We start from the raw sequence: 26,082 nt of genomic DNA on the forward strand, positions 1-26,082 counted from the left end.
ATCATACCTGAAGGTTTTTTCTTTCTATTTAAACTCTATTATTTCTCCCTATTTAAACTTTATAAACCCTATACGTAAATTCAATAAATTATTTTTTTTCTTCATTATCCTGCATTTTCTACATACTTAAACTCTACTAATTTTTTGCTAAAGACCTTGTGGTCTAGTGACACCTGGTTGCATTCCCACATAAGAGGGGGTGGGTTCAAGCCTAATAGTACTCACTAAAGAATCTCAGTCTAAGTTTAGGCAATAAAATTGCTTATCAACTAGACAAACATGTGATCCTTAAAATTTTGTTTTGAGTCTAAGTTTAAGCCCAAACTAAACCTAACCCATCAATACTCACCAAATCAAACTTTGATATTTTATTTTGCCCAACAATTGAACCCAAAACTTCAACCCATTTTGGCCCAAATTTGTAAGGGCCCTGTTTGGTAAATAATTAGTCTATCAGTCAATTTTGGCCTATTTAGAACTGTTAGCGAACAGAGCTTTCGACAAACTACTCGTGTTCGAGCTTGATAAACGTTCGTTTGTGTTTGTTTATTAAGGTAAACAAACATTAACAAACAAAATTTAGAGTTTTGTTAATAAACAAACAGAGTCTGAACAAACAACCTTGCGTTTAATAATATATATATATATTTGTGACCGTAGATTATTTCTTGTTCACAAACAAATTGTGTTCGTGAACATGTGTAGGTATTTGGTTATTAAGTGTTCACGAACGTGTTCATGAACGTAAATGAACATATTTGTGAACGTGTTTGTTAACGTTTGCTAACATGTTTGTGAACGTGTTCGCGAACATTAACGAACACTAACGAATGCTTAACAAACGAACACGAATAAGATTTTCAAACACCTTAACAAACAAACACAAATACAAACACCTCAAAATCATTAGCAAACGAACACGAACAATCTCCGTTCGTTTATGTTCGGTTCGTTAACAGCCCTAGGCCTATTTGATCATTATTAGTTGTTTGACTTGGTTAAAAAAACAATATAAGTGTTTGGTTAATAAGCTTTTTGTAACTCCAAAATACTAAATTTCAAAAGGCTACTCAAAGCAACCTTTTCAATTAGCCTTTTGAGAAAAGAAATTATACCAAACAACTATCAACTAACAGCTAATTTGCCAAACACTTTTCTACAATCAACTAATATTACCAATTAATTATACCTTCTAATCCAATCAGCTAAGAGCATCAGCTAACAACCATTTATCAAACAGGGCCAAGATTAGTATTTTGCCCAAATTAAACCCTATGGATAAGGATGAGCTGAGATTTGTCGTAGCTGCCACGAACCTTCGCCTCTCGTCTCTTCTCGCTCTCTCCTTTCGCCACAACAGCAGACGAAGATACCAGTGGTGGTCTCGGGTTTCTGATTCTCCAGACGGAGAAGGCGGTGGTGGTCGGCGACAGCAGGTCCGGCGAGGCAGAGCTATGGCGGCGGGCGAGCTCCAGCTTGGACTGCAGCGACCTCCGGCCTCCATCTCTCCCCCTCCTCTGCCGGCGATCTCTTTCTCGGTGGAGAACTCGATAGTAACGTCAATGGTGGTGTTTGGGCAGTGGCCAGGGCCAGTTTTTTTATTTGCGTGGCCCTGTGCTGGTAAATAAATGGGGCCCTACCAAATATAAATAAACTGCGAACCGAAGAAAAATTAGATAGAGAAAAATGCAAAAAAAGCTTAAACAAATTCAAACTTTATTTATTATGAACAAAATTCTAAACATAATGTAAACTACAAATCTTTTATTTAAAAAGAGCTGTTCTTCTAGCATTCTTTGATGCAAATTCATCGATCAACTCTTCATAATCTACTTTATCCAAAAGGGCATTTTTAATAGAAATCATAGCTAATCCATTAAGTCGTTCTTGTGACATTATAGAGCGTAAGTAGGACTTCAACTATTTCAACTTGTAAAAACTTCTTTCTGCAAATGCAACAGTAACAGAAATAGTTAGTAAAATTCTATATGCAATAACCGCATTAGGATAACAATCAAACAATTTCAAATCTTTCAAAATTTCAATGGGTCCTTTTATTTCATTAACATATAACTCTCTTCTTAGTTTTAACTCCACATACAACTCATCTCCATTAATATCTGAATGTCCATTATGCGTAAGAGCAGTTTCAAGACGACTACAAGAAGACTTCAAGCTCATATCATCTAAAGAACTTAACTTATCAGAATTAAACAAGAAACCAAATATTTGTTCATACTTTTGAAATTGCTCAAACCTACTCTTAAGAGAAACAATGGCTTGATCAACAATGAAAAGAAAATAGTTAACTTTTAATGATTCTTCTGCTGTTAATGAAACTTCTAATGATTCAACTGAATTTTCATCAAAATGTTTTTTTTTTTCGACGAATTTCACGTCTCTTAGGAAAAACGGGGTTTATATCCATTTTAATGGCAATTTCCTTGGCAGAATTCAAAGCATCATTATAACCACTATCTCTATACTTCTCAAAAAAGGAAATCAACTCCTCAATTTTTTGGATAGCAACATCAATAAGCATGTCTTTGGATTGCAAGTATACTTACTAACAAAATTAACATGATACAATATTTGAAACCATATAACTATAGCAACCAAAAATTCAAAATCACCAAGTTCATTTGTTGCTAAAGATTTAGCTTCACTTCTTACTAAGGAATCACCATCAACATCTGCCACTTGAAGTAAAGCCTCTCGTATTTCTACCATTTGAAATCTTATTGCTTGAACACTCTCAACACGACTCTCCCAACGAGTAGAAGACAATAACTTAAGAGTTAAACCATGTACATTATCTTTCAAAATACCCCATCTCTTGGTAGATTTTGCAAAAATTGTATATATGCGTTGTATAACCCCAAAAAAATCTTTGGCTTTATTGCAAGAATTTTCCATATCACATAGAACTAAATTAAGACTATGGCAACCACATGGAGTATAAAAAGCTCTAGGATTTTCATCTAAAAGTCTTTTTTGCACACCTTGATGTTTACCTTTCATATTTGACCCATTATCATAACTTTGTCCACGTATATCAGAAATATTAAGATCAAGAAGTCACAATTCATTTTGCAAAATACTAAAAAGACCTAGACCAGTTGAATCATTCACATTCAAAAATCCCAAAAAAGACTCCTCAATGTTAACTTCATGTGTAGAGACATCCACATATCTTATTAGTAATGACATTTGTTCAGTGTGGCTAACATCAGGAGTACAATCAAGTATTACAGAAAAGTATTTTGCTTGCTTTATTTTTTTTAATATTTCAGATTTTATCAAGGAAGCAAGCAAAGATATTAACTCATTTTGAATGTTATGACCAAGATAATGAAAGTAAATTTCTTCATTTTTAACACGCCTAACATGTTCTTGGATAATAGGGTCAAATTCGCTCACCATCTCAACTAAGCCTAAAAAGTTTCCATTGCCATTTTGATACAATTTCTCATTAGTTCCACGAAAGCCTAAATTACGTTTGGCAAGAAACTTGACAAAAGAAATAATCCTTAACAAAACTTTTTCTCAATGATCTTTCTCTTTCTCAATTAATCCTTGAGCGACTTTGTCAGTTGTTTGATTTTTATTAAACCTTAGACGCAAATCATACCAAGTCGTCATATTTTTAATATGCTCAATACATGTCTCATGTTCTCCAAGTCTTTCACCAATATGAGCCAAGTCTTTGAAACCCTCATTTGTTAATTGACCTTTACCAATACCCTTTTTAAAGACTTTGCAACAAAAACAAAAAACTCTATCAAGCTATTTTGAATACACTAGCCATTCTCTATTACATTTTTCTCCATTTGATAAGACCCTAGTATACAAATTTGCAGTAAACCGCCTAGAAAACTTATCTTTAGGACCTTTTACAATAGAATTGTCTCTCTTAGGACCATTTATTGCTAATAAATCAATCATTTTCGAATCAAGTCCATCCCAATTTCTTGGATCAAAAATATCAATCTCTACTCCATTAATGTTGTTATCCACATTGTCATTCTCTACTTCATTATCATTGTTGGGTGAATTATTCAAATGGTCATTCTCTACTTCATTATCATTGTTGGGTGAATTATTCAAATTGCCATTCTCTACTTCATTAATATTGTTATCCACATTGTTATCATGCTCAATATCCACATCAACATCAACATTTGGATTTTCAGAACAAACTTGTGATTTAATTAGAAACTTATCTAATGCTCCTCTTTGTAATCGTTGTACCTCTTCATTTTTTTTTGTTTCTTACGTTTTTCATAACCAGATTTATATTTTCTAATGCCAGGAGCCATAATATTAATATATAAATAAATTTGAAACCAAATAATTGACCGGGCACTGCACAGGTAAACAACAAACCACACAAGATATTGAGCAATTAAGCAAAATTAGTTAATCAACAAGCAAGACAAGGCAGTGCACAGGCAGACAACAAAAGCATAACACGTATAAAATTGGAGGTTTAAACTAAAAAAGATTGAAACAACTTGACTGACTGAAATTCGAAAATCGCCTTTGGCCGCGAATCCTCCTCTGAGTCCTCTCTCCGCTACCGTTGTGGGTTGTGGCAGTCGGCTTCCTCGCACTCTCGCAGGCTCGCAGCGCTGACTCTCTCTGTCGTCGGCCCTAAACGCACGCCAGTCGCTCCCTGCTTTCCACGACAACGCGACTCATCTTCTCTCCGTTGTGGTCGTTGGCTTCCTGGCCTTCCTCGCAGCCGCGTCCCTAAACTCTCTCCGTCGCCATCGCTTCACGCTCGTCGGTTGCTCCCAGCCTTCCGCGAAGCACAACTCGCCAACTCCTCGTCTCTCCGTCTCGCCTCGAAGAAACAAAAGCGATACAAGGGTGGGACTAAAGACGAAGCGTAATCTGTGAATATTACCCGGTGAATTTTTTTTTTGTATAATACAGTCAATAAAACTTAATTATGGGCCAAAATAACTACAGATACATATACTACCTAATGGGCCTAGGGCTGGACTAGGGGCCCTGTGCTGTAGCCCAACTTGCACAGCCCAAAATCCGGCCCTGGCAGTGGCGAAGGTTCCCCATTGAAGTGACTAACATAGGAATTGAGCTAAGAACGGATGCTTTGCTTTTGGAGCTTAGCTTTGAGGTAAGTTTCTATATCCGTTCAAACTACATTGTCCTATCTAAAATATGCTATTTATGTAATTTGTGTCCTTAAACTATTTTGAAAATGCATTTGGATTTAAAATGTGATAAATAGTAAAATGTGTATATTTTGGTATTAATCTATGAGTATGGGCGTATCTATATATTGAGGATTCTATGAGATATTATTCGAGTATGAAACTATATGGCTTTTGAAGGGTATAAACTATATTTATTGTTGAGCAATATAAACTATATTTTGCTTGGAGGATAAATTGTATGTTTGATATAAACCCTATTTTGGAGATGTATATATATATATACACACACACACACACTCAACTATTTGGAAAGATATATCTGAATAGCCTGTGGGCAATAGATATTTTGTTGAAAACCTATTTTGAAAAGATGTTACTATCTTGGAGGAATTATATATAAAATGTACTTATTTTGGAGGTTTATCTCTTTATGTGTTTGATTGTGACGTGTATTGTGCTGAGAGCTAAGGCCCAATGTTGGAATTAAACCTTGTAGAAATCATCCTGGGTTAGTATTTGAGGAGTAACCTAGTAGAAATCATCCTGGGTTACTAAGACTGGTTTACTACCCGCTGGCTTGGAATCCAACTTAGGGGTGTGCACACTTAAGGTAGTGGTCATGTTTCCACCTATGGTAAAGTAGGGGTTGTGTGATGTGTTCAGTAGAGGGTTGATGTTCACTTAGGGCTTCACTAAGATGATGTCCCAGCCCCACTATTGTGATATTGAGATTGAGATTGATACATCCATACTTGTGATTGGTTATGATTGGGATACCTCCACTTATTTATTATAATATATTGATATTTGAAAAATATGATTTGAATTCCTCCATATCTATAATTATTGACATATATGTTTTTTTTAATGACTTATGAGAAAGTCTATACTGGAAATGATTACTTGAGAATATCTATATCTTGAGATGAGCACTTGTTGAGTAAACTATATGTTATGAATTCCTCCATATACTTACATATACTATGCTTTGGAAATATTTGTAAGAAATGATGAGCTTTATAATCCTCTATACTTGACTTATATATTGATCTATAATGATTACTTGGAGGTTATGTTTTGAAATGGTTGTTGGTTGAGAGTTGCTATAACGACTATTCTTTATATTCTTACCTTGAGAATCCTCTTTACTTGTCGTACTTTGAGAGTGAGTAGCGACGGGTTATAAAATTATTATATTGCTTCAATGTATTTAATATTATACTTGAGGAAATGTATATCTTACTTACCTTTGGTGTGGAGTTAAACATTTTGAAAATTATTATCTTTGATGGAAAATCCTTTTGGAAATACTCTTTTAAGCTTTTGGCTAAATGTTTTTCTCTACTTAAGTATAAAAATCTCTTTGTAAAGCATATCTATTTTCAAAAGTATAAATGTATGTATTTATTTTACAGGGCCACTTAGCATTTTAGGCTAATTCTATTTGTTCTATTTTACAAAACCTCATTGTTTTCATTTTAGGCTAATTCTATTTGTTCTATTTTACAAAACCTCATTGTTTTCAAGATCTGAAGTTTGTGGCTAGTTTGAGAGTGCGACGTAGAACTAGTTACCTCTTGAAGAAATTCTTGGCATAATGGTTTAGTTTGTTTTCGAGATGGTCCACGGTCTATTCCGGTTACCGGTTGATGGACAGCGCTGCACTATGCTTACTTCCCGGGGGTCACCCTGCTTACTTCCCGGGGGTCACCCATCCCGTGATGGCCGGAAGTAACCACAGAGTTCTTTGGCTATCTGGTTGCCATATCCTACTTAAAACCAATTGGTGATAGGTAGGTGGACATTAACCATTTAACCACATCCCTCCATGGTAAGCCGCAACGCCACGTCTCGAATCGAGCAGGGGCTAAACTCGGCCAACCCTGCCGACGCCCAACAATCCCCCTCCCAGCACCTGCATCACCAAGCCCAGCTATGCAGCATGCCTGACTCGGTCCGCTTGACCTACGCCCACATCCCACCTGGGACTGGACTCGGCTTTCGCCTCGCCATCGATTCGAACCCGTGACCTCGGCTCTGATACCAATTGATGGATCTCAGCGCTGCACTATGCTTACTTCCCAAGGGGTCACCCATCCCGTGACTGCCGGAAGTCAAGCACGCTTAACCACAGAGTTCTTTGGCTATCTGGTTGCCATATCCTACTTAAAACCAATTGGTGATAGGTAGGTGGACATTAACCATTTAACCACATCCCTCCATGGTAAGCCGCAACGCCACGTCTCGAATCGAGCAGGGGCTAAACTCGGCCAACCCTGCCGACGCCCAACAATCCCCCTCCCAGCACCTGCATCACCAAGCCCAGCTATGCAGCATGCCTGACTCGGTCCGCTTGACCTACGCCCACATCCCACCTGGGACTGGACTCGGCTTTCGCCTCGCCATCGATTCGAACCCGTGACCTCGGCTCTGATACCAATTGATGGATCTCAGCGATGCACGCTTAACCACAGAGTTCTTTGGCTATCTGGTTGCCATATCCTACTTAAAACCAATTGGTGATAGGTAGGTGGACATTAACCATTTAACCACATCCCTCCATGGTAAGCCACAGCGCCACGTCTCGAATCGAGCAGGGGCTGAACTCGGCCAACCCTGCCGACGCCCAACACCGGTCTTTTTACACCTGGTTAATCCAACTGACCTTCTCGGTCAGCCTGTAGCCGGATGAGAACCAATCCCGGTCAATTGCCCAGAGCTCGGACTGACCGGGTGCCCTGCTGGCCTTGGACGTCCCCCTTGAAGTCCAAACCCTTTGGTCTCGCGACAGTTGGCCTTCGAGTACGGGACCCGCCTTTGGGCCGGTGCATGCCCGCCACGCGGTCGTCATGTCGCTGGCCCGGTACCTGTCCCATGACAATCTATATATACCGCATTTAATGTTGTGAAGGGGGTTTTTTGGTTGTTTTCTATATAATAGTCAAGTAGCTCGGAAACCTCAGACTCATTGTCACGTTAACCGAGCTCCATTAGGGTATAACTGCCTTGTACCCGACCCATTCAGTAATAAAGAGTACTTTTGACCGAATACACGTATTTTACTCTATCAATTATAATGGTTTTGTATATTGATAGTGAATGGTTACTACTGCCCAACTGGCATTCTTTGGAACGGATCTCAGCTTAATTGGATTATACCTACTCGGGAATAAGCAGGGAGATTCAATGTTGCCATATATTTTGTTTTATGCATGGAAAGACTAAGCCAAATAATCAAAGGGGAGGTCAAGAGAGGACGTTGGAAGGGTGTCAAAATTTCCAGGTATGGTCCTTGTCTTTTTCACCTTATGTTTGTTGACGACTTATTACTTATTGCAGTGGCAGATGAAGTTCAAATTGAGGTTATAAAAAATTTCCTGGAATGCTTTGAAGCAACTTCTGGGCAAAAAGTGAGTTTGTAAAAATATGTATTTTTCTCAAAAAATGTAGACCCCAAGAAGGCCAAGAGTATATTATGTAGCTTAAACATTCCCTAAACGATGAACTTGGGGAGATACTTGGGGTACCCTCGATTCATGGTCGCCTCACTAGAGCTCTCTTCAACCCGTTGTTGGATAGAATTGACAAGAGGTTGGAGGGCTGGAAATGCAAACACCTCACGATGGCAGGAAGAATTGCACTGGCAATGAGCATCCTTAACTCTACAGCTTATTATGCAATGCAATCAACCCTCATCCCTATTGGTGTCTGCGATGCTATTGAGAAAAGAATCCGCAACTTTATTTGGGGCTCGGGAATCCACCTGATTTGCTAGGAAACTGTCACTACAAGCAAGAACAAGGGTGGCCTTGGTCTTCAAAGCGAAAGATGAACCTTGCATTCCTTGCCAAAACTGGTTGGAGATTCCTGCGTGAAGGGGAAGGGGTCAAGGTGCTCAAGGAGAAATATATGCACGACAAAAACAGTCTTTTGGGTTTTGAGTCCAGACGCAACGCCTCCAACCTTTGGAAAAGGGTTTGCATGGTGGGTACGACACTCATGCTGGGTGGTACGTACTTCTGGAATGATATATGGATGGCCTTAATTTTGTTGGAATAATTTCATGGTTGTGGAAGCTCTTACTGTTGACCAATATTGGATACAGAGGCAGAGTGGCTGGGATTGGGAGAAGCTGCGGGGTAATCTGCCTGACGACACTCTCACTAACCTTCATTTTTTTTGCGGTTGATGAAAATGCAACGAACTAATATGACATATACTAGGAACATGAAGGCTCGGGCACCTTCTTGGTGGCTTATGCGGCTGTCTATAGTATAATTTAGCTTCTTTAATCTCATCATAATTCTAACATAAGCCGAAGATGTAGATGAGCCAATGCGGGAGGTGCTCAAGTCTAAAAACTGTAAGCCTAAGATAATAAAATACATCCTCATAAAATCAGTCTTGAAATTCATACATTCAACTAGAAATATAAATGATAATGTGATTCAGAGTGACACTCCAATAATAACTCAATAACACTAAGATGGAAAACTGCAAAGATATCATGGCATCATATGGTCCAAGCATCTCTCTATTTTTTGTCTTCCTTCTCTGCTTCAGCAGCCCTCTTAAGCCTAGCACCCATATGACGCTCGTTCGTCCTCTCCAAACGCAGCTTGTCATAAGCCTTGAATGATTTCATATCTTCTGTGATCTTAACAAGCTCCACTGCTGGTTTGTCCCGTCCGATGGGCAAGTAAGCACCATGGACTTGGGTTGCAGTGGCTAATTCCTCAGCAGTAGAATCACCAGCCTGCAAGGAAAGTAAGATCATGAATAGCTGTTCAACAACCAAATTGATCTTTCCAAGTCATCAAAACACATTTCCATCACCTTAAATTTGCGTGCACGTCTTGGGAAGACAACCAATTTGGCTTTGTAGGTCTTCAGCCTCTGAACATTAGTCTGGAGACCCTCAAGAGAAGAGTTTCTGCGACGGTGATCAACTGCAATGCCAATTGTGGGGGCCAGCTTCTTTGGGATGCCTGCAGCCTGGGAGAAACATAAACAAATTTGATAGGGGTCCATTTATAGAATAATTGTACAACTTACGAGCAAGAAGTAGTTTCATTCCACATTTCAATATTTTTACTTTTATCTTAGAAAAAACGTGATCCAGGCAACAGGTAACAATTTCCAGTTAGCTATGTCCAAAGATATTAAAGCAAACATTGGCTAATTCCTATCCTCTAGCCTTAACTCAGAAGAAAACTCTGCAAATGAAATAACATATTTAAACAAACCCTGTAACAACTCACCTTAAGCTCCTCAAGGGAGAATCCCCTACCAGCTCTAACCTTCATGTTGTACTTGAGGGTCTGTCCATGGACAATAGGGCGGAGAGGCCCAGCAGTTGGCCTGGGGAAAATTTTCACAGCCTTCTTTTGTCTGGCTGAGATTATATTCAACAATCAGAGATCACTTATCTACATACTGGTTTTATAAGATTGATAAGTTTAAAATTGTAGTTACCAACTCTCCTCCTTTGCTTGCGTGCAGGTTGGTTGAACCATGTCCTCACATAGTTCTGCCAGTGCTTCCTGAAGTGCCCACTTGGTATAACATTGTTATGTTTCATGGCTTACCTTTCTATTCACAGAAAGAATACAAGCCAGGATTAGCAACAGCCAAAGACTCTGCAATTATTATACAAGAAACACAAACATATGACACATACAAACAAACACAAATGTCTGTTCACAAATCATCAATTCATTTTTTTGGTGACTGAACATGATAAATCATCAAACTAACAATGGCAAATTTAAGATACGCATTGATCATCTAAATTCAAATAAGGACAATCACCCAGACAAGGAATATCGCCTAACAGGAAAACGTATCTCAAAATCGCCTAACAGGAATATCGCATCGATTATGCACTTCAAAATCCACACAAACAACATACAGCGAACAAAACAAGCTAGTCAAATGGAAACAATCAGATCAACATTGCCTAACAGGAAAACGTATCTCAAAATCATTCACATATGATTGTCAAATTTCATTTTCTAGTTTTGCGCACATCTTTCTACGTAGCTAACGTCACGAGGTTTCAGCCAATTTTATATGAAAAACAAATTGCGATTTATAAAAAACCATATCTAGCAAGCATCACACCTCAACGTCAACAAATTCGACGAAATAAGCAAATGAAAACAAAATATAACACGGAAATGAGGTTTAGAATGAGCATCGAGAAGATATTAATGGAGAAGTTGGGACTTACAGCGCCGACGAGGACCACCGAGAAGAGCTTCGTTGCCTTAGCTGCTGTAGTGGAGAAAGTGTCTCTTTGGGTTTTTATGCAGGGAATAAATCTCGAAAAAACCCTAGGTTTTAATTCATGTTTGGGCCGAGAGTTTTTTATGTCAAGCTTGGGCTTTGAATTTGTGCTCACCTTTCGGCCCAAAAATGACATAAAAACCCAAAGAGAAAATATTCAATCATTATTTCATGGACCATGAACCATAAATAAAAAATACGGAGTACATTTTTAATATACTAAAAGTACATTATTGATATACATCAAGTACATTACTTGAAAGTATATGATTATTTCATATCTTATCAAATAATGTACATTCAGTACACAAATAATGTATTTTTAGTATATAAATAATATATATTGTATTCATGTTCCACACAATATTGTCAAAGGCATCCAATTGTTATACGATGATCATGGTTCACACAGCTACGTGGATCATGGTCCAAAATAGTTTCATTTTTTTAAGTAAAGAAACGGTGACTGTTATTTTTAACAAATCTCGTATTTGTGATGTGCTCATAATAAGATAAAACTATAGTGTAGCTAAAATGAATCTGAATAATATTTCTCGCGTATTGAGTGTATATTATCAAATGAAACTGTAGTTGAATTGAGATGATGCTTTAGTTGTGCTTAAGTAAAACCACAGTATGTATAAAATGAAACTAAATAACATGTCTTACATATTGAGCGTATATTGTCAAATGAAAATGTAACTGAATTAAAATGATACTTTTGTTGTGTTGAAATAAAACTGTATAAAGTGAAACTGAATAACATGTCTCACATATTGAGTGTACTAGTTTGTCACGCGCCTTACGCGAATGGGATAGTGCCAAATGTTTATTTTTAAACAAGTACTTCAAAGTATATTAATGCAAGATTATATAATAGATGTTCATGCATATGTAATTGAATGTTAAATTTGTTTATTTAAATTGATAATTCAAACTATATAAATGTAAGAAAATATATGAGAGATTGATTATAATTGTCATTAGAATAAATGTTTGCAACTTTGTAAAAACACTAGTTTAAATAAATACTACTTTAGATTTGAATTTTTCTAAGCCTTCGTAATTCTCTTTTGGTGTCACGATGTTCTATTGCCATGCATTAACATTTTTAATAATGAGTTTTAAATGTAGCTATGTAAGATAATGATCTAATTACCATTACATATTATTATCGTCATAAAAGCATATTAGTCTTTAGGTGTTCTGCTCGATGTATTTTTGGTTCAATTATTATTGTTGAATGAGTTCTTGTGGATAAATAAATTCCTAGTTTATTTAAGTAATAAGATTGTATTCAAAAATAAAACAATCGTGATAAGGATGCGTAAACCATTTAACAAAAAATGAAACGGCTTCACATACCAAAATCTTTGGAAACATAAATCTCCCGCCCAACATTTCAGATGACAATTCGAATAAGGGAGCACTAAGCCAAAAATATAGGATAACAAAATCTAAAACAAATTGGAAAATACAGAGGCGGGAGAATGGAGCAATCTTAGAGGCCAAATATCCTCTCTTTATTATAATAAGAGATAACTTATTAATGAATTTGAAGGAAATGAATATTTGCATTGTACAGAATAAAGACAATATAACTAATGAAGTTATATCTCATTTTTAATTTTATGATAATGAATAATTTTTTTTTTTGAATAAAGGCATGGTAGATATCTAATTCTAAATTAAAAAAAAATGCATATGTATTATTTTATGTTGTATCTACTAATTTATTTAATTATTTAATTTAATAAGAGTAGTAGAGTGATGTACTTACTTTTTATCCACAATAGTCATTGATTTTTTTTTTTAATTTTCATTCGTTGTTGACACAAATTGTTTTTAGAGGTTGTCAATGACAATTGCTATAATTGTTGTCAATAGAAGATGGTGATAAATAATTCAAAATATATGGTTACAATAGATATTGTTATAATGATATAGTAAAAACTAACTTACAAATTTCTTTAGAAGTTTTTATACATGGATAAAATTTTGAGAATGATGTGTAAACTTCTTCAATTGGAGCCACTGGGGGTGTCAACATTGTCAATTCTTTAGACAATGGTCCTACCTTTGGAGTCAAAGTGTAGTTGTATTTCTTATCAACAACTTTGTAGTTAGGCCGTGTAGGTCTGACAATGATGTAAGAACAATTTTGCCCAATAAAAAATAATTGTACAATATTTGTAAAGTAATGTATAATTGTACCGTTATAGAATTACATACAAAAATATTAGTACCATAATGACCAAATCATTCCCAATAATGCAAAAGCATAATTGAAATATTGAGTGCTATTCTAAATAATAAGATTAATTAAATTAAAAAAACGAAAAAAAAAAACTTAACCTAATTTTTTTTGGGGGAAAGGGTCAAATAGGTCCTCAAATTTTACCCAAAATTGCAATTAAGCCCTCGAACATTCAAAAAGTTCAATTAAACACACGAACTTGTCATTTTTTGTGCATTTAAACCCATATGACCGGTTGTTCCATGTGAATAACCGGTCATAATTTTTCTGACCAACATTCCGGCAGCTGGCGACCGGAATCTTCATCCCCAACGGCGACTGAAATCTTTCACCTCTTCTTTCAGGGGCACAGAAGATATGGAACTCGATGATGCAATACACACAACTATTCTTACAATGAAGATTGGGTAAATATCAACTTTACCGTGAGATTTTCGAAATGGCAAATCAATGAAAATGACTCTGTATTCATGCTTTGCATATACTTTCAAATTTGACGGGCAAATTTCTGGTACAAACATTGAGATTGGCATTATTAGCAGTGACATGGTGTTTCGACAGCCAACAACTAGAATCTTCATCCCCAACCACGGAGAAGACAAAGTCTCTGTTCATCTTCTCCATTGGAGTAGATGAACACCCTCCAATGGAGAAGACGGAGTCTCTACTCGTATTCTCCAATCTCCACTGACAGTGCGGTTGTTTAACGGAGAAGACGAACGGTCTGTTCGTCTTCTCCATTGGAGAAGTATGGAGAAGACGAAAGACGAACATTGCGACCGTGTCCAACATGCATTTTGAGGATCTCAGCAGCTCTCTCCTTGTTCTTCCCAACCCCACAATCCACTTGTATCACCAAACACAGCTTCGCCCCAATTCCAGCTGCAACATTTTTTGCACCACACTCGGAGTAGTAGAGAGCTTGGCGATGGAATACAAGATCCTCAGACCTCTCTCATTCGCCACCTGCGACACCCTCAAGATTTTCCTCGACACCATCGCTAGCCTCGTTGCGTGCTTCAACAGCTCCGCCCGCCCCTCTGCGCACTTGCACAGCTAGTCCAATACGCTTAGACTCCACTCACAATACCGTTTCTCGTTCGTGTCCAGTAGGAGATCGATCAGCACCGTCGAACAGTGCAATCGTCATCTTCTCCGTTGGGGATGAAGATTCCGGTCGCCGGGCGCCGGAATGTTGGTCGAAAAAATTATGACCGGTTGTTCACCTGGAACAACAGGTCATATAGGTTTAAATGCACCAAAATGACAAGTTTGTGTGTTTAATAGAACTTTTTGAATGTTAGAGGGCTTAATTGTACTTTTGGATAAAGTTTGAGGGTCTATTTGACCCCTTTTTTTTTAATGCAAGAAAATGATTTCAAGGTTCCTTATTTGTAATCTTTGTTGCTCAACTTTGAATGCTATTATTTAGTTTGGCTAATTATTTTACTAGAGTAGTTTATGTCAAATTTTATATTGTATTTTGTCAATACACTCTAGCATATTCGTAGTATATGTTCAACAATTATGCCAACTCCGATTAGGATGATATTCGAATCTAAGACCTTTATAATAGAAATCAATGAGTAAGTTAAGAATATTAAATAGTTAACGGAATATTCCGTTACTAAAGTTCATACTAATGGAATGTGGGGGTATTTAAGAGAATAAAATAATATAATAGAAGATAAAGTAGGAAACTAAAAAAATACTAAAATCAAAACAATCTGAACCGTGTGTGCGTGTGTATATAATAATAATAATAATAATAATAATAATAATAATAGTAGTAGTAGAAGTAGATATTGTTAAATGAAACTGCAATTATATCTGATAGGTAAATACGCATAAATGACTAATCCGTATAGTCGGTCCGTCAAGAAGTAACCCAACCGGTCTGTTATAGTCATCAACCCGACTATAATAAATCACTTGTGATCAACCGGTCTGCTTGTATCGATAGGCCTCGTGACAAAATGCTCTCGGATCACCCTAAAAATCACCCCGATAGAAAGTTAGCCAACTAGTCTACCGTAGGATGACTGGTCGGTTAACAAGGTGACACAACCTGCAAGTCGAAAACCTAACTTATACAACAAGCAAAGACGGCGATTGACAACTTGCGTACATAGCAGCTCTACAACCTTGACCAGTCAACCAACGCGTAGCCTGTGACACCCCGGGTTGGTCAACCCTACAACCGGGAGCATCACCGCCACACCTAGGTCGAACCCGGCTAACCTTTAGCGGTTCCTCCCTAGGTGCACAGGCTAATTTTCCTGACCTACACACACTTCCCATACACCTGTAACAACTCATAACTATCTGACTCGACAACAGAGGTATGAGTTAAACATTCCAAACATATATATATATATATATATATATATATATATATATATATATAGGTTCATAGGTGTGATAACGACGTCCTTAGAACCCCAAAACATACTTTAGATATATATATATATATATATACAACCACAATGCCCAAGTTTGGCAATTGATCTACTAAGACTGCTGCAGAATATGTACACAAAAAGAGAGTTTTAGACTACCCCGACTTGACCTCCACCACCTATCAGATCATACGATACACTGGGATCTCAAACCCTCCCCAAACTAGATGCCATTCGCCCTCAAACCACTTAAGGTGATCCAAGGAGCGATCGGTGACAATGACCATAGACCATTCTCCCTCAGGAAGAGTGGGATCCCAGAGATATGGGTAATGTACAATGAACTCTAGAGTGGGATCCCAGAGATATGGGTAATGTACAATGAACTCTAGGGGGTCGCCCCAGAGATATGGGTAATGTACAATGAACTCTAGGGGGTCGCTACCCGGTAAAACTTCTATTGGGTAGTAGCCCCACCGAGCCAGATGAGCATCTACTAGAGACACAAGAGAGCTGGATGGTGAGAAGGAATCGTCAGGAGCTAGCAGAGTGTGGCCGGGTACGTAGGGGTCCTCCCCTATCATATGCTGTACATAGACTCCATATCCAAAAACTGAGCCATTATAGTTCGGTGAAGTTACCGAACTATACGACTCATTGCTGGATGACATCTGTTAAAGGGTAACAATGAAGCACCCGTTAGCACGACGGCTAAGTAAGAACCCATAAGCTTCTCATTCATAGGTAAAGATGTTTTAACTTACCAATGGACTATAGCATAGAATGTCCTATTAAATGACATGCTTTCATTTTTTGTAAATTACCAAAATGTAAACAAATAAGCATAAAGTTCATCATATTCACATTACACACGCGAATTCCCACAACCATACCTGACAACTTCACGATATACCATTTCTCAACGACAAACGTCTAGGTTCTTGGAACTAGTATCGCACATCTCATCATAGCCATTGATTCAACCATTACTTATGAAAACTCGGCTTAGTTTCATTTCAAAGTATGAGGCCTTATAGGAAATGTTGAATATTCCTTGTCGGTTGACCGAATGAACCTGGAACTTGGGCTTGCGGTCATTACCCAAATTCTCTTCTCGGTCCCTTGGACGAAGGTTCATTAGAATGGCCCCTAGTGTGGCCCCGCCTAGGTCCTTTAAAATGACACCAACCCGGAGACGACAGAGTCAATACGCTTAAGTGTGCACACCCCCACAGTCTAGCCATACATGAGTGACGTAGAGACTCGGCGAATAGACTTCGCCAAAGTACGAATACAACCGTACATATATCAATGACAACCTTCGGTAATTATAGCCCGAGGTAAAAAGACAACAAGGTCCTCGTAACTTCTTGAAACTAAGGTTTTATTCATTTTAGACATTAACTACTCTTGTTCCGACAATACGCTCACCTTTCCTACTCATACACTCTTCAACATGTAGTACATAAGTTCACATATCACGACAACAACCAACATGGCATGATTACACTATCAAATNTTTTACTAATAAAATATGGATGAATCTTATCTCATAAGCTTGGTACCAAAAATATTAATATTAATATTTTTGCACAAAATAATCCTTTGAGATAAAAATTTTACAATAGGTTAATTTCAAACAACATCTGGACCCCTTTTAAAACAATAACTTGATTCGAAATACGTTGGTCCAGAGTTCGTGAAACAACCTTTGTTTTGAAAGGTACATGATTATAACGAAATATTCTTGAAAATGTTTGGATTTAATAATAAATCCGAGATAACCTTAATAAAAAGAAATTTTTGGGTTTAAAATTTCGGGGTATTACATAGCCCGCAAAGCTACAGTCTGACCAAGCCAACAAGAAGGCGCCATGTCAAGCCACTTGCAGCTGGTGCATTAATTAAATGCATAGACCGACTTAGTATAAATAGTAGGGGTCTCCCCCTCACTCCTCATCTCTATCTGATTAGAACAAGTATTACTTGCGACTTGTAATCTTCACCCTACAACATCGCTCTACATCACGGTTTACACCCCGTGTAACCGTTCGCTTGTAATTTCCACTTTGTAATAGCAACCTGCTTGTAATCACTTACCACTCGGAATACCACTCAGCCTTGGACTGCCCAGTCGCCCTACGGTAAACCAATCGGCTGACCTACGAGCGCTATTTTATTTATTCATAAAATATACATATTCGTAGTGTAATTGTAACCCTCGGTTCCATTTACGCTATCAATATCAAAATAATACTTTAGTTGTGTTGTAATAAAACTACAGTGTATATAAAATGAAACTGAATGATAATTTCACATATTTGAGTGTGTATTGTGCAATCGTGGTTGAATTAAAATTAAACTTTAGTGGTACTGTAATAAGATTGCATTGTGTATAAAATGAAATTTAATAACATGTCTCACATATTAAATGTATAATGTCAAATGAAGCTGTAGTTGGAACAAAATGATACTTTAGTTGTGTTGAAATGAAACTACAATGTATATAAAATGAAAGAAAATACGTCATACAAACATAATTAATTAGATGGAACGAGTTTCATTTATTTTCATGAAATGAAACGACATCATTTTGGACCATGATCCACAATAAAATTTGCCGAAAATATCCCGATTGTGGTCAACAAATTATACCAAGACCAATGTCTACCTTGCATTGTGGACTCTGGTCCAAAATAATATTTATATTATATACGTGCAGTTGACACATTCTGTACATGTAGTTAATGATTTTTTACTTGTAAAAAAATTGAAAGCACATGACATGATAATTACGGATAATGATAACTAAATCGGGGAACTCTTGATTAACCGAATTAACTAAATTTTTAAATAAATAAATAAATATATATAATCTAAAATCCTAAAAACTAAAACCCTTAGCCAGTAGCCATAGTTAGCCAAGTCCCAAGTTCAGCCCTACGGCCAGCGACCTGCGTGGCTGCGTTCTCCGTCTCCACTCTCCGAAGTCCGACCTCCGTCTGCTCCCACCCGGCGACCTCCGCGTCGGCGTCTCCTCTGTCTGCTCCACGGCATCTCCTCCGACCTCCATCTCGGTGGACTGCCTCACTGTGACTGCATACTGTTGAGGTTTGTTTATTTATTTATTTATTTATTTATTTCAAGAGTATCAATACAATAAGACTATCATTTGATATTGTGAGCTTGTTTTGTTGTATACTTGTATGAAATATTTTTTTTGTTGCCAATAATAGCATTTTATTTTTAAAGTTACCACTTTCCAGTATTTAATTTTCTGATTTTCTCAGTTCTTTTTCCAGTAGCCAGTATGGGAGATATATGCATATGAGGTGTGTTGCCTATATTGTAAATTTGATTGTGAATGAAGGCTTGAAATTGGTAATTTTAATTCTTATTTATAATTTTTAGTATTTAAAAAATTTAGCTAAAAAAACTAAACTTTCGCTAATCGGTTAACCCAAAAAACCTTCGGTTTGGTTAATTCGAAAATAAAAAGTTCTGTTCGATTAACGGTTAAAGCTTTAAAAATTTAGGTTAATTCGGTTAACCAAATGCACACCCCTAGTTTTTCATATATAATGATAGAAACTGCATGACGTATCGTTAGCTACGTAGAAAGATGTATGCAAAACTAAAATATGAATGGTTTTGAGGTTAGTTTTCCTCCTGTTTGGGAATGGGTTATTTGATAGTTTCCGTTTGAGTGGGTTTGTTTTACTCGCGGTCTGTTGTATTGTTGTTTTCGTTGATTTTGAAGTGCATAATCGAGGTGTTATTTCTTGTCTGCTTGAGATTTGGGTATTTTTATTTTTGAAGTAGTGTCTAAGCATTTTATTTTTCTTTGAATCTCCCTGCCTCCAGATGTTTTAGCGATAAGGGCTCGGCACCAACGTGCTTGGAAATCGGAATACATGTACTAAGAAATAAGGCGACCAAAAAGATTGAACTTTGCCCTTAAAAGAGCACCCAAAAAGTAACTTTGGTTCAAATCACATTTTCTTGGATATTTTGAGCAGTTGAGTTGTCAATAAAAGAGTGAAATTGGCTATAGAGGGGGCTTCTTTGTGTGCTTAAGAATATGAAAGATTTGTACCCAATTATATTTATGTAGCTGCAATTTGTATTTTGTGAATGGGATTGGTTGGAATTTTGTGTTAGTCTTAAGAGCATGAATGTGCAACAAGTATTGCCATTGAAATCAGCTTCAATTTTGTGTGTATATCGCATTTCGTGCTTTTTTCCTGTTTCTTTCAAGCATGTGAAGAATCCCATTCAATTCAAGATGATGGTATGTGTGCCTAGTGTGGTGCAGCCTAGTAGACTGGGACAACATGACATTAATTCAGTTGAGTGCTTTGAGAATGATGTTGAGAGCTTCGCTGAAGAGAATCTGAGTAGTTCTAGAAATGGAGAGGAAGTATCTTGTGAGTTGTACAATGAGTCCATATCTTGGCTGTGCAAAGAAGGAGATATTGACAAGGCAATGGCAATGCTTGCTGAAATGGAGGCTATAGGGTTTCACCCAAATGCATTTTCTTATGCTGGTTTGATAACAGCACTTGGAAGTGTTGGGAGGACATTGGAAGCCGATGCAATCTTCAAAGAAATGTTAGTTTCAGGGATTAGGCCAAGAGTAAAGGTATATAATGTCTTACTCAGAAGCTTTTTGAAGAAAGGCCTCCTAAACCTAGCAGATAAAGTCACAGAAGCACTGAGTTGGTCGGGTGTTAGGGGAAATAGGGAAACATATAAGATACTTCTTGACTACTATGTTTGTGCAGGGCGGTTGAATGATACTTGGTCTATTATTGCCAAGATGAGAAGTGAGGGTTATGAATTGAATTCTTACGTGTACAGTAAGGTTATTGAGCTTTACAGGGACAATGGGATGTGGAAGAAAGCACTAGCCATAGTTGGAGAGATTCAGGAGATGGGGCTGCAACTGGACAATCGGATCTATAATTGCATCATTGATACTTTTGGAAAGTATGGTGAGTTAGGAGAAGCCTTGGAAGTGTTTAAGAAGATGCAACAAGAAGCGATAGAACCTGATATCAGAACATGGAATTTGCTAATTGGATGGCACTGCAAGTATGGGAAACTAGATAAAGCTATTGATTTGTTCAACCGGATGCTTGAACAAGGGCTATATCCTGATCCAAAGATCTTTGTTGTCATTATTACTCGTCTAGGGGAGCAAGGGAGGTGGGATGTTATAAAGAAAAATTTTGAGAATTTGCAATGCCTAGGACATCATAAGAGTGGTGCTATTTATGCTATTTTGGCTAACATTTATGGACAGTATGGGAAATGTCAGGATCCGGAAGATTGTATAAATGCTTTAAAATCAGCCGGTCTGCAACTTTCACCTAGCCTGTTCTGTCTTCTGGCAAATGCCTATGCTCAGCAGGTGAGATTCTACTTTATTTGATAGTACTCTTGATAGTTAAGTACATAAGTATCTGTTTTCAAATATATCAAACTTCTGTTCTTAACATAAGTTTATGGCAACCTTGTCCAGTCATTGATCTTTTCCTTATTACTCCGTATAATATAATACTCCATCTGTCCCATTTTACTTGTCCTGTTTACTATTCATTGGTCAAACCAACTCTTTCTTCATTGCTTATTTTCTTTAATAATTTTTAATTATTTTTAAATTTGATTTTTTCGGGTGTTTAATAGTGCTTTTAATGTCGTTTCTAAATATATAAATTTTATATACTAATATTAAACTTAATATTATGAGAACTTGAATTAAAAATGACTTTAGTCAAGCTGGGTTAACCAGACAAACAAAATGGGACGGAGGGAGTATATTATATAATAATGCTATTGATATTAAGATAAGTAAACATTATAATACCTCATTCAATCAGTGAAAGGTTGCATAAAGCAATTGTTTTATTATGATTGGTATGATTCTACCTTGGACGTTAAATTTGTGCAGGGGTTATGTGAGCAGACTGTAAAGGTTTTGCAGATCATGGAATCTGATGGCATGGAACCAAACCTTATTATGCTAAATGTCTTGATAAATGCTTTTGGCACTGCTGGCAGGCATATGGAGGCACTCTCCATTTACCATCACATGAAGGAGATAGTAAGCCCATATCTTATGGTTTCCTGCCATTTGATGAGCTTCTTTTTACTAATTTTGGTGCTATAATTTCTGAAAGGGTATAAGTCCTGATGTGGTCACATACAGTACCATTATGAAGGCCCTTATGCGGGCAAGGAAATTCGATCAGGTTTGTAAATCTCACTAAGCTAAAAACAATTAACTTTTAACTAACTGTAAAAGGCACAATTACACTTCTATATAATGGCTGGTAAGTGAACCGTTAGGTAGATTTGTAGTTTTGCTCGGTGGAAAATGTTCTAAAACCTTAAGGATTAATTATACATTCATGCTACAGATCTACATCTAGAAAACAGATGTATTTGAATCCAGGAGTGTTAGAAACAAACCATAACTATTGACATGTACAGTTACTACAGGATTTTCTTGCCGGTTTTTATAAATTCTTGCATGTTGTCCACCAGGTCCCAAAGATATATGGTGAAATGGAATCTGCTGGATGTACACCTGACAGAAAAGCTAGAGAACTGTTGAAGGCTGCAGCAATGGTCCTTCAACAAAGACATCATTAGTTTTCAGTGTAGAAGTTTGTCTGTTGATGGGATCTTGCGTTTCAGTTATTATCTTGTTCATATATGTTGAATTATAAAGATCCAAAGGCCTGATGGGTGGAGAATAACAACCACCCGCTAGTTAGGTGGAAGCAGAGATGAAGAATCAAGGAATGAGAAAATTTATATAATACTGAAAGATTACAATATATTACTATAATTATGTGTTTCTAATGAAGAAACATAGTACATATATACAAACACATAATGATTAATTTAAACACCTATTCATAAACAGACACAACTAACAACCCTATAGACAGACATAACCCTTTGGTTTTCAATATAGGTGGCTGCTTTACAGAGTCACGTGAGGCACATAGGCTCATTATGCTATGGTAAAACGCTATTTTCCTGTAGAAACACATTTGTCCTTTTTCTTCGATTTATATTGTCATGTTCCCATGAATTATGGAATGGATCTTTATGCTTATTACTTATTAGTGAGTGATCTTGTACTTTTTCTTTGCTTGCACTTGCAGTATTTCTAAGTTGGCAATTTCTTCATGCCATAGGGTCAATGAAGATGCTTTGGCAATTGGCCCTTAAAATATGTTGCTCTTCTGGTAAAACAAAGTCAAGAATTGCACCTTAGCTTAGCTGCCAGTAATTTTATCAGCTTTGCCATTGATGGAGTTAATCTGGGTTTCAATCACTGCCTGAGCTCTGGAGGGACTCTGCAAATAAATTAAGGTAAATTTTCCTGGACATTAATTGCTTATTGGGGTGGGTGTGATTAACTCTCTTCTAAATTGTATTTTTCAATCCTTTGCTCCTCACACTTGAGGTACTCAGTTTGGACATGAAGCAGATGCATTAATTAAACATACTGTTTGAGTGGTACTGGTTCTCAAAGTTTGTTATTCAAAAAGGAGATGATAATGCATATAGTTCTGACCCAAGGCCGTAACAATTGTGAGAATTCTATTTTTAGTGCAAAATCACTTGGACTATTGACATAAAACTCTTTCAAATAGATCATGTGTTGGCAATGCCACATGTTAAGGAACTGGTTTTTCTTTTCTGCTAATGCTAATGGAGTTTAACTAACTTTCTTGAGCTATATGATATCAAGGGAATAAGGGGGTATTTGGTTTTACAGTAGGAGCCATAATTAGAAATGGAATCAAATGCTAAAGAATGGAATACAAATTTCCTACACAAAGGGACCCCTCAATCCACTAACAAGGGGAACATAATCCCTATCATCTTTTGTGGGCAAATTTTTCTGTTGACCAACGTACACAACTGTGTGGACTATGAATATCAGGTATATTTTTAATATACTAAAAGTACATCATTTGTACATTGAATGTACGTTATTTGATAGTAACAAAATAATATACTTTCAGTACTCAAATAATGTATTTTCCATGAATACAAGGTACATTTTTAATATATTTACATTATTTGTGTACTGAATGTACATCATTTGATAGTATACAAGATAATGTAATTTCCATGAATACAAGGTACAGTTGTAATATATTAAAAGTACATTATTTGTGCACTGAATGTACATCATTTGATACTCCGTAGTATACAAGATAATGTAATTTCAGTAATCAAATAATGTACTTTCCATTAATACAAGGTACATTTGTAATATATTAAAAATACATTATTTGTGTACTAAATAGGGTTGGACATTTTGGTTCGGGTAACCCGAATCGAATCGAACCGAAGACGTTCGGTTTGGTTTGGTTTAAAATCGAAAAACCGAACGGTTCTAGTTTTAGAAGAACTGATCGGTTCGGTTTTTAACCGAACCAAATCGAAAACCGAACGGTTTTTTTTTTTTTTAAAATAAATATAAATATATAAAGAGTTAATACCACAAATGGTCCTCTGACTATTGGGCTTGTACTCCTTTTAGTCCTCGACTTTCAATTCGACCACAAATGGTCCTCTGACTTTCATTTTTGACCACAAATATTCCTCCATTAAAAATTCTGTTAAATAGGTGTTAAATCTAGGGGTATTATCGTCAAATTGATATATATAATTGTCATAAAATAAAAATGTTTACAATTTTTCACCAACAAATATAAAATGAAAAATTAACAAATATAAATACTCCTAAATAAAAAGACAATACATATTATTCTTGTAATTATGCGTACAAAATAAAAATTTAATATTAGAGCTATCTGTTTTTAATTTAACCAACAGATGAAAATGGAAGAATTTTTTTTAAACATTGTTTCCATAATTTTCATGGTTGTTCATACATGGATGATTAATAGTTTTTACTCTTCATTAATCGATCAAACATTTTGTTTGGGACATAACTGAAGGTCGCCACCATTGAATTAATATAATTAATCAAGTACAAATTGCGAACAGTAATCATGAAATTTTTTTTAAGTTGTTTGTTTATGTGATTTGTCACGTCCATTTTGCTATTATATTTATTAACTTAATGTTTATTAATGTTTGAAATTAATTATGGTGTCATATAATTCTCAAAAAGAAGTAATTATAATAATATTAATCAATTTGACGATATTACCCCTAGATTTAACACCTATTTAACAGAAATTTTAACGGAAGACTATTTATTGTCAAAAATGAAAGTTAGAGGACCATTTGTGATCGAATTGAAAGTCGAAGACTAAAACGAGTACTAGCCTAATAGTCAGAGGACCATTTGTGGTATTAACTCATATATAAATATATATATATATATATATATATTCCATAACACTAGAATGAAATTTATTGTTTTTTTTTAAAAATATTTTAATAAGCTTGAATTGTTAATTTGTTATGTTCATATTTAATATTTAGATATTAGACTTTAGATTTGCGTTATGTTATGTTTCATGCATAGTTATTACAACGTCCCATTAAGTCGTGGCACCCCTTACCACTTTGTCGCCTAGGAAGTGTTAAATTCGGGCGTGCCTAAACCAAACTGAAATCGAACCGAACTCTAATGTTAAACCGGATGGTTTAATTTTTTTAAAACCAAAAAAACTGAAATCGAAAAAACCGAATCGAAAACCGAAATGTCCACCCCTAGTACTAAATGTACATTATTTAATAATATACAAAATAATGTATTTTCATAATCAAATAATGTAATAATGTACCTCAGTGCATTAATAATGTACTTTTTATTTGTGTTCCACGCAGCTATTCAATAATGATCCCTTTGTGTGTTTGGGCTAGAAGAAGAATACGTGTAAGTGATATTGGGGGCCTACAAAAGATTGTCTTGCCTTGTGGGATTGTTATTGAAGTGGATATTCCGATG

At 36.3% G+C, this 26,082-nt stretch overlaps 2 protein-coding genes and 1 pseudogene across 2 annotated transcripts; 1 reads left to right on the plus strand and 2 right to left on the minus strand.

Annotated features, from left to right (window-relative positions):
- Positions 1 to 1,920: 1,920 nt before the first annotated feature.
- LOC116013104 lies at positions 1,921 to 8,034 on the minus strand (annotated as a pseudogene).
- Positions 8,035 to 9,538: 1,504 nt separating this feature from the next.
- Positions 9,539 to 11,506, minus strand: LOC116011777 (60S ribosomal protein L13-1-like). The gene is made up of 5 exons (XM_031251182.1): positions 11,416 to 11,506; positions 10,659 to 10,775; positions 10,445 to 10,578; positions 10,020 to 10,178; positions 9,539 to 9,939 (listed from the first exon to the last, which is right to left on the minus strand). The coding sequence occupies exons 2-5, from the start codon at positions 10,762 to 10,764 to the stop codon at positions 9,718 to 9,720; spliced, it is 621 nt and encodes a 206-aa protein (XP_031107042.1). The 5' UTR covers positions 10,765 to 10,775; positions 11,416 to 11,506; the 3' UTR covers positions 9,539 to 9,717.
- A 7,537-nt stretch (positions 11,507 to 19,043) lies between these two features.
- Positions 19,044 to 23,044, plus strand: LOC116012818 (putative pentatricopeptide repeat-containing protein At5g36300). The gene is made up of 5 exons (XM_031252492.1): positions 19,044 to 19,238; positions 19,992 to 21,540; positions 22,081 to 22,233; positions 22,310 to 22,381; positions 22,677 to 23,044. The coding sequence occupies exons 2-5, from the start codon at positions 20,299 to 20,301 to the stop codon at positions 22,782 to 22,784; spliced, it is 1,575 nt and encodes a 524-aa protein (XP_031108352.1). The 5' UTR covers positions 19,044 to 19,238; positions 19,992 to 20,298; the 3' UTR covers positions 22,785 to 23,044.
- Positions 23,045 to 26,082: the final 3,038 nt, after the last annotated feature.

This window comes from Ipomoea triloba, chromosome 3 (assembly GCF_003576645.1).
Source record: "Ipomoea triloba cultivar NCNSP0323 chromosome 3, ASM357664v1".
In the NCBI taxonomy this organism is placed as follows: domain Eukaryota; kingdom Viridiplantae; phylum Streptophyta; class Magnoliopsida; order Solanales; family Convolvulaceae; genus Ipomoea; species Ipomoea triloba.

Excerpts from the sequence above, each read along its gene's own strand:
- LOC116011777 (XM_031251182.1), bottom strand. The coding sequence starts at position 10,764 with ATGAAACATAACAATGTTATACCAAGTGGGCACTTCAGGAAGCACTGG. Across the intron at positions 10,579-10,658 it reads CAAGCAAAGGAGGAGAGTTG|CCAGACAAAAGAAGGCTGTG; the intron begins GTAACTACAATT and ends ATATAATCTCAG. Across the intron at positions 9,940-10,019 it reads GACGTGCACGCAAATTTAAG|GCTGGTGATTCTACTGCTGA; the intron begins GTGATGGAAATG and ends CTTTCCTTGCAG.
- LOC116012818 (XM_031252492.1), top strand. The coding sequence starts at position 20,299 with ATGAATGTGCAACAAGTATTGCCATTGAAATCAGCTTCAATTTTGTGT. Across the intron at positions 21,541-22,080 it reads CAAATGCCTATGCTCAGCAG|GGGTTATGTGAGCAGACTGT; the intron begins GTGAGATTCTAC and ends AAATTTGTGCAG. Across the intron at positions 22,234-22,309 it reads ACCATCACATGAAGGAGATA|GGTATAAGTCCTGATGTGGT; the intron begins GTAAGCCCATAT and ends AATTTCTGAAAG.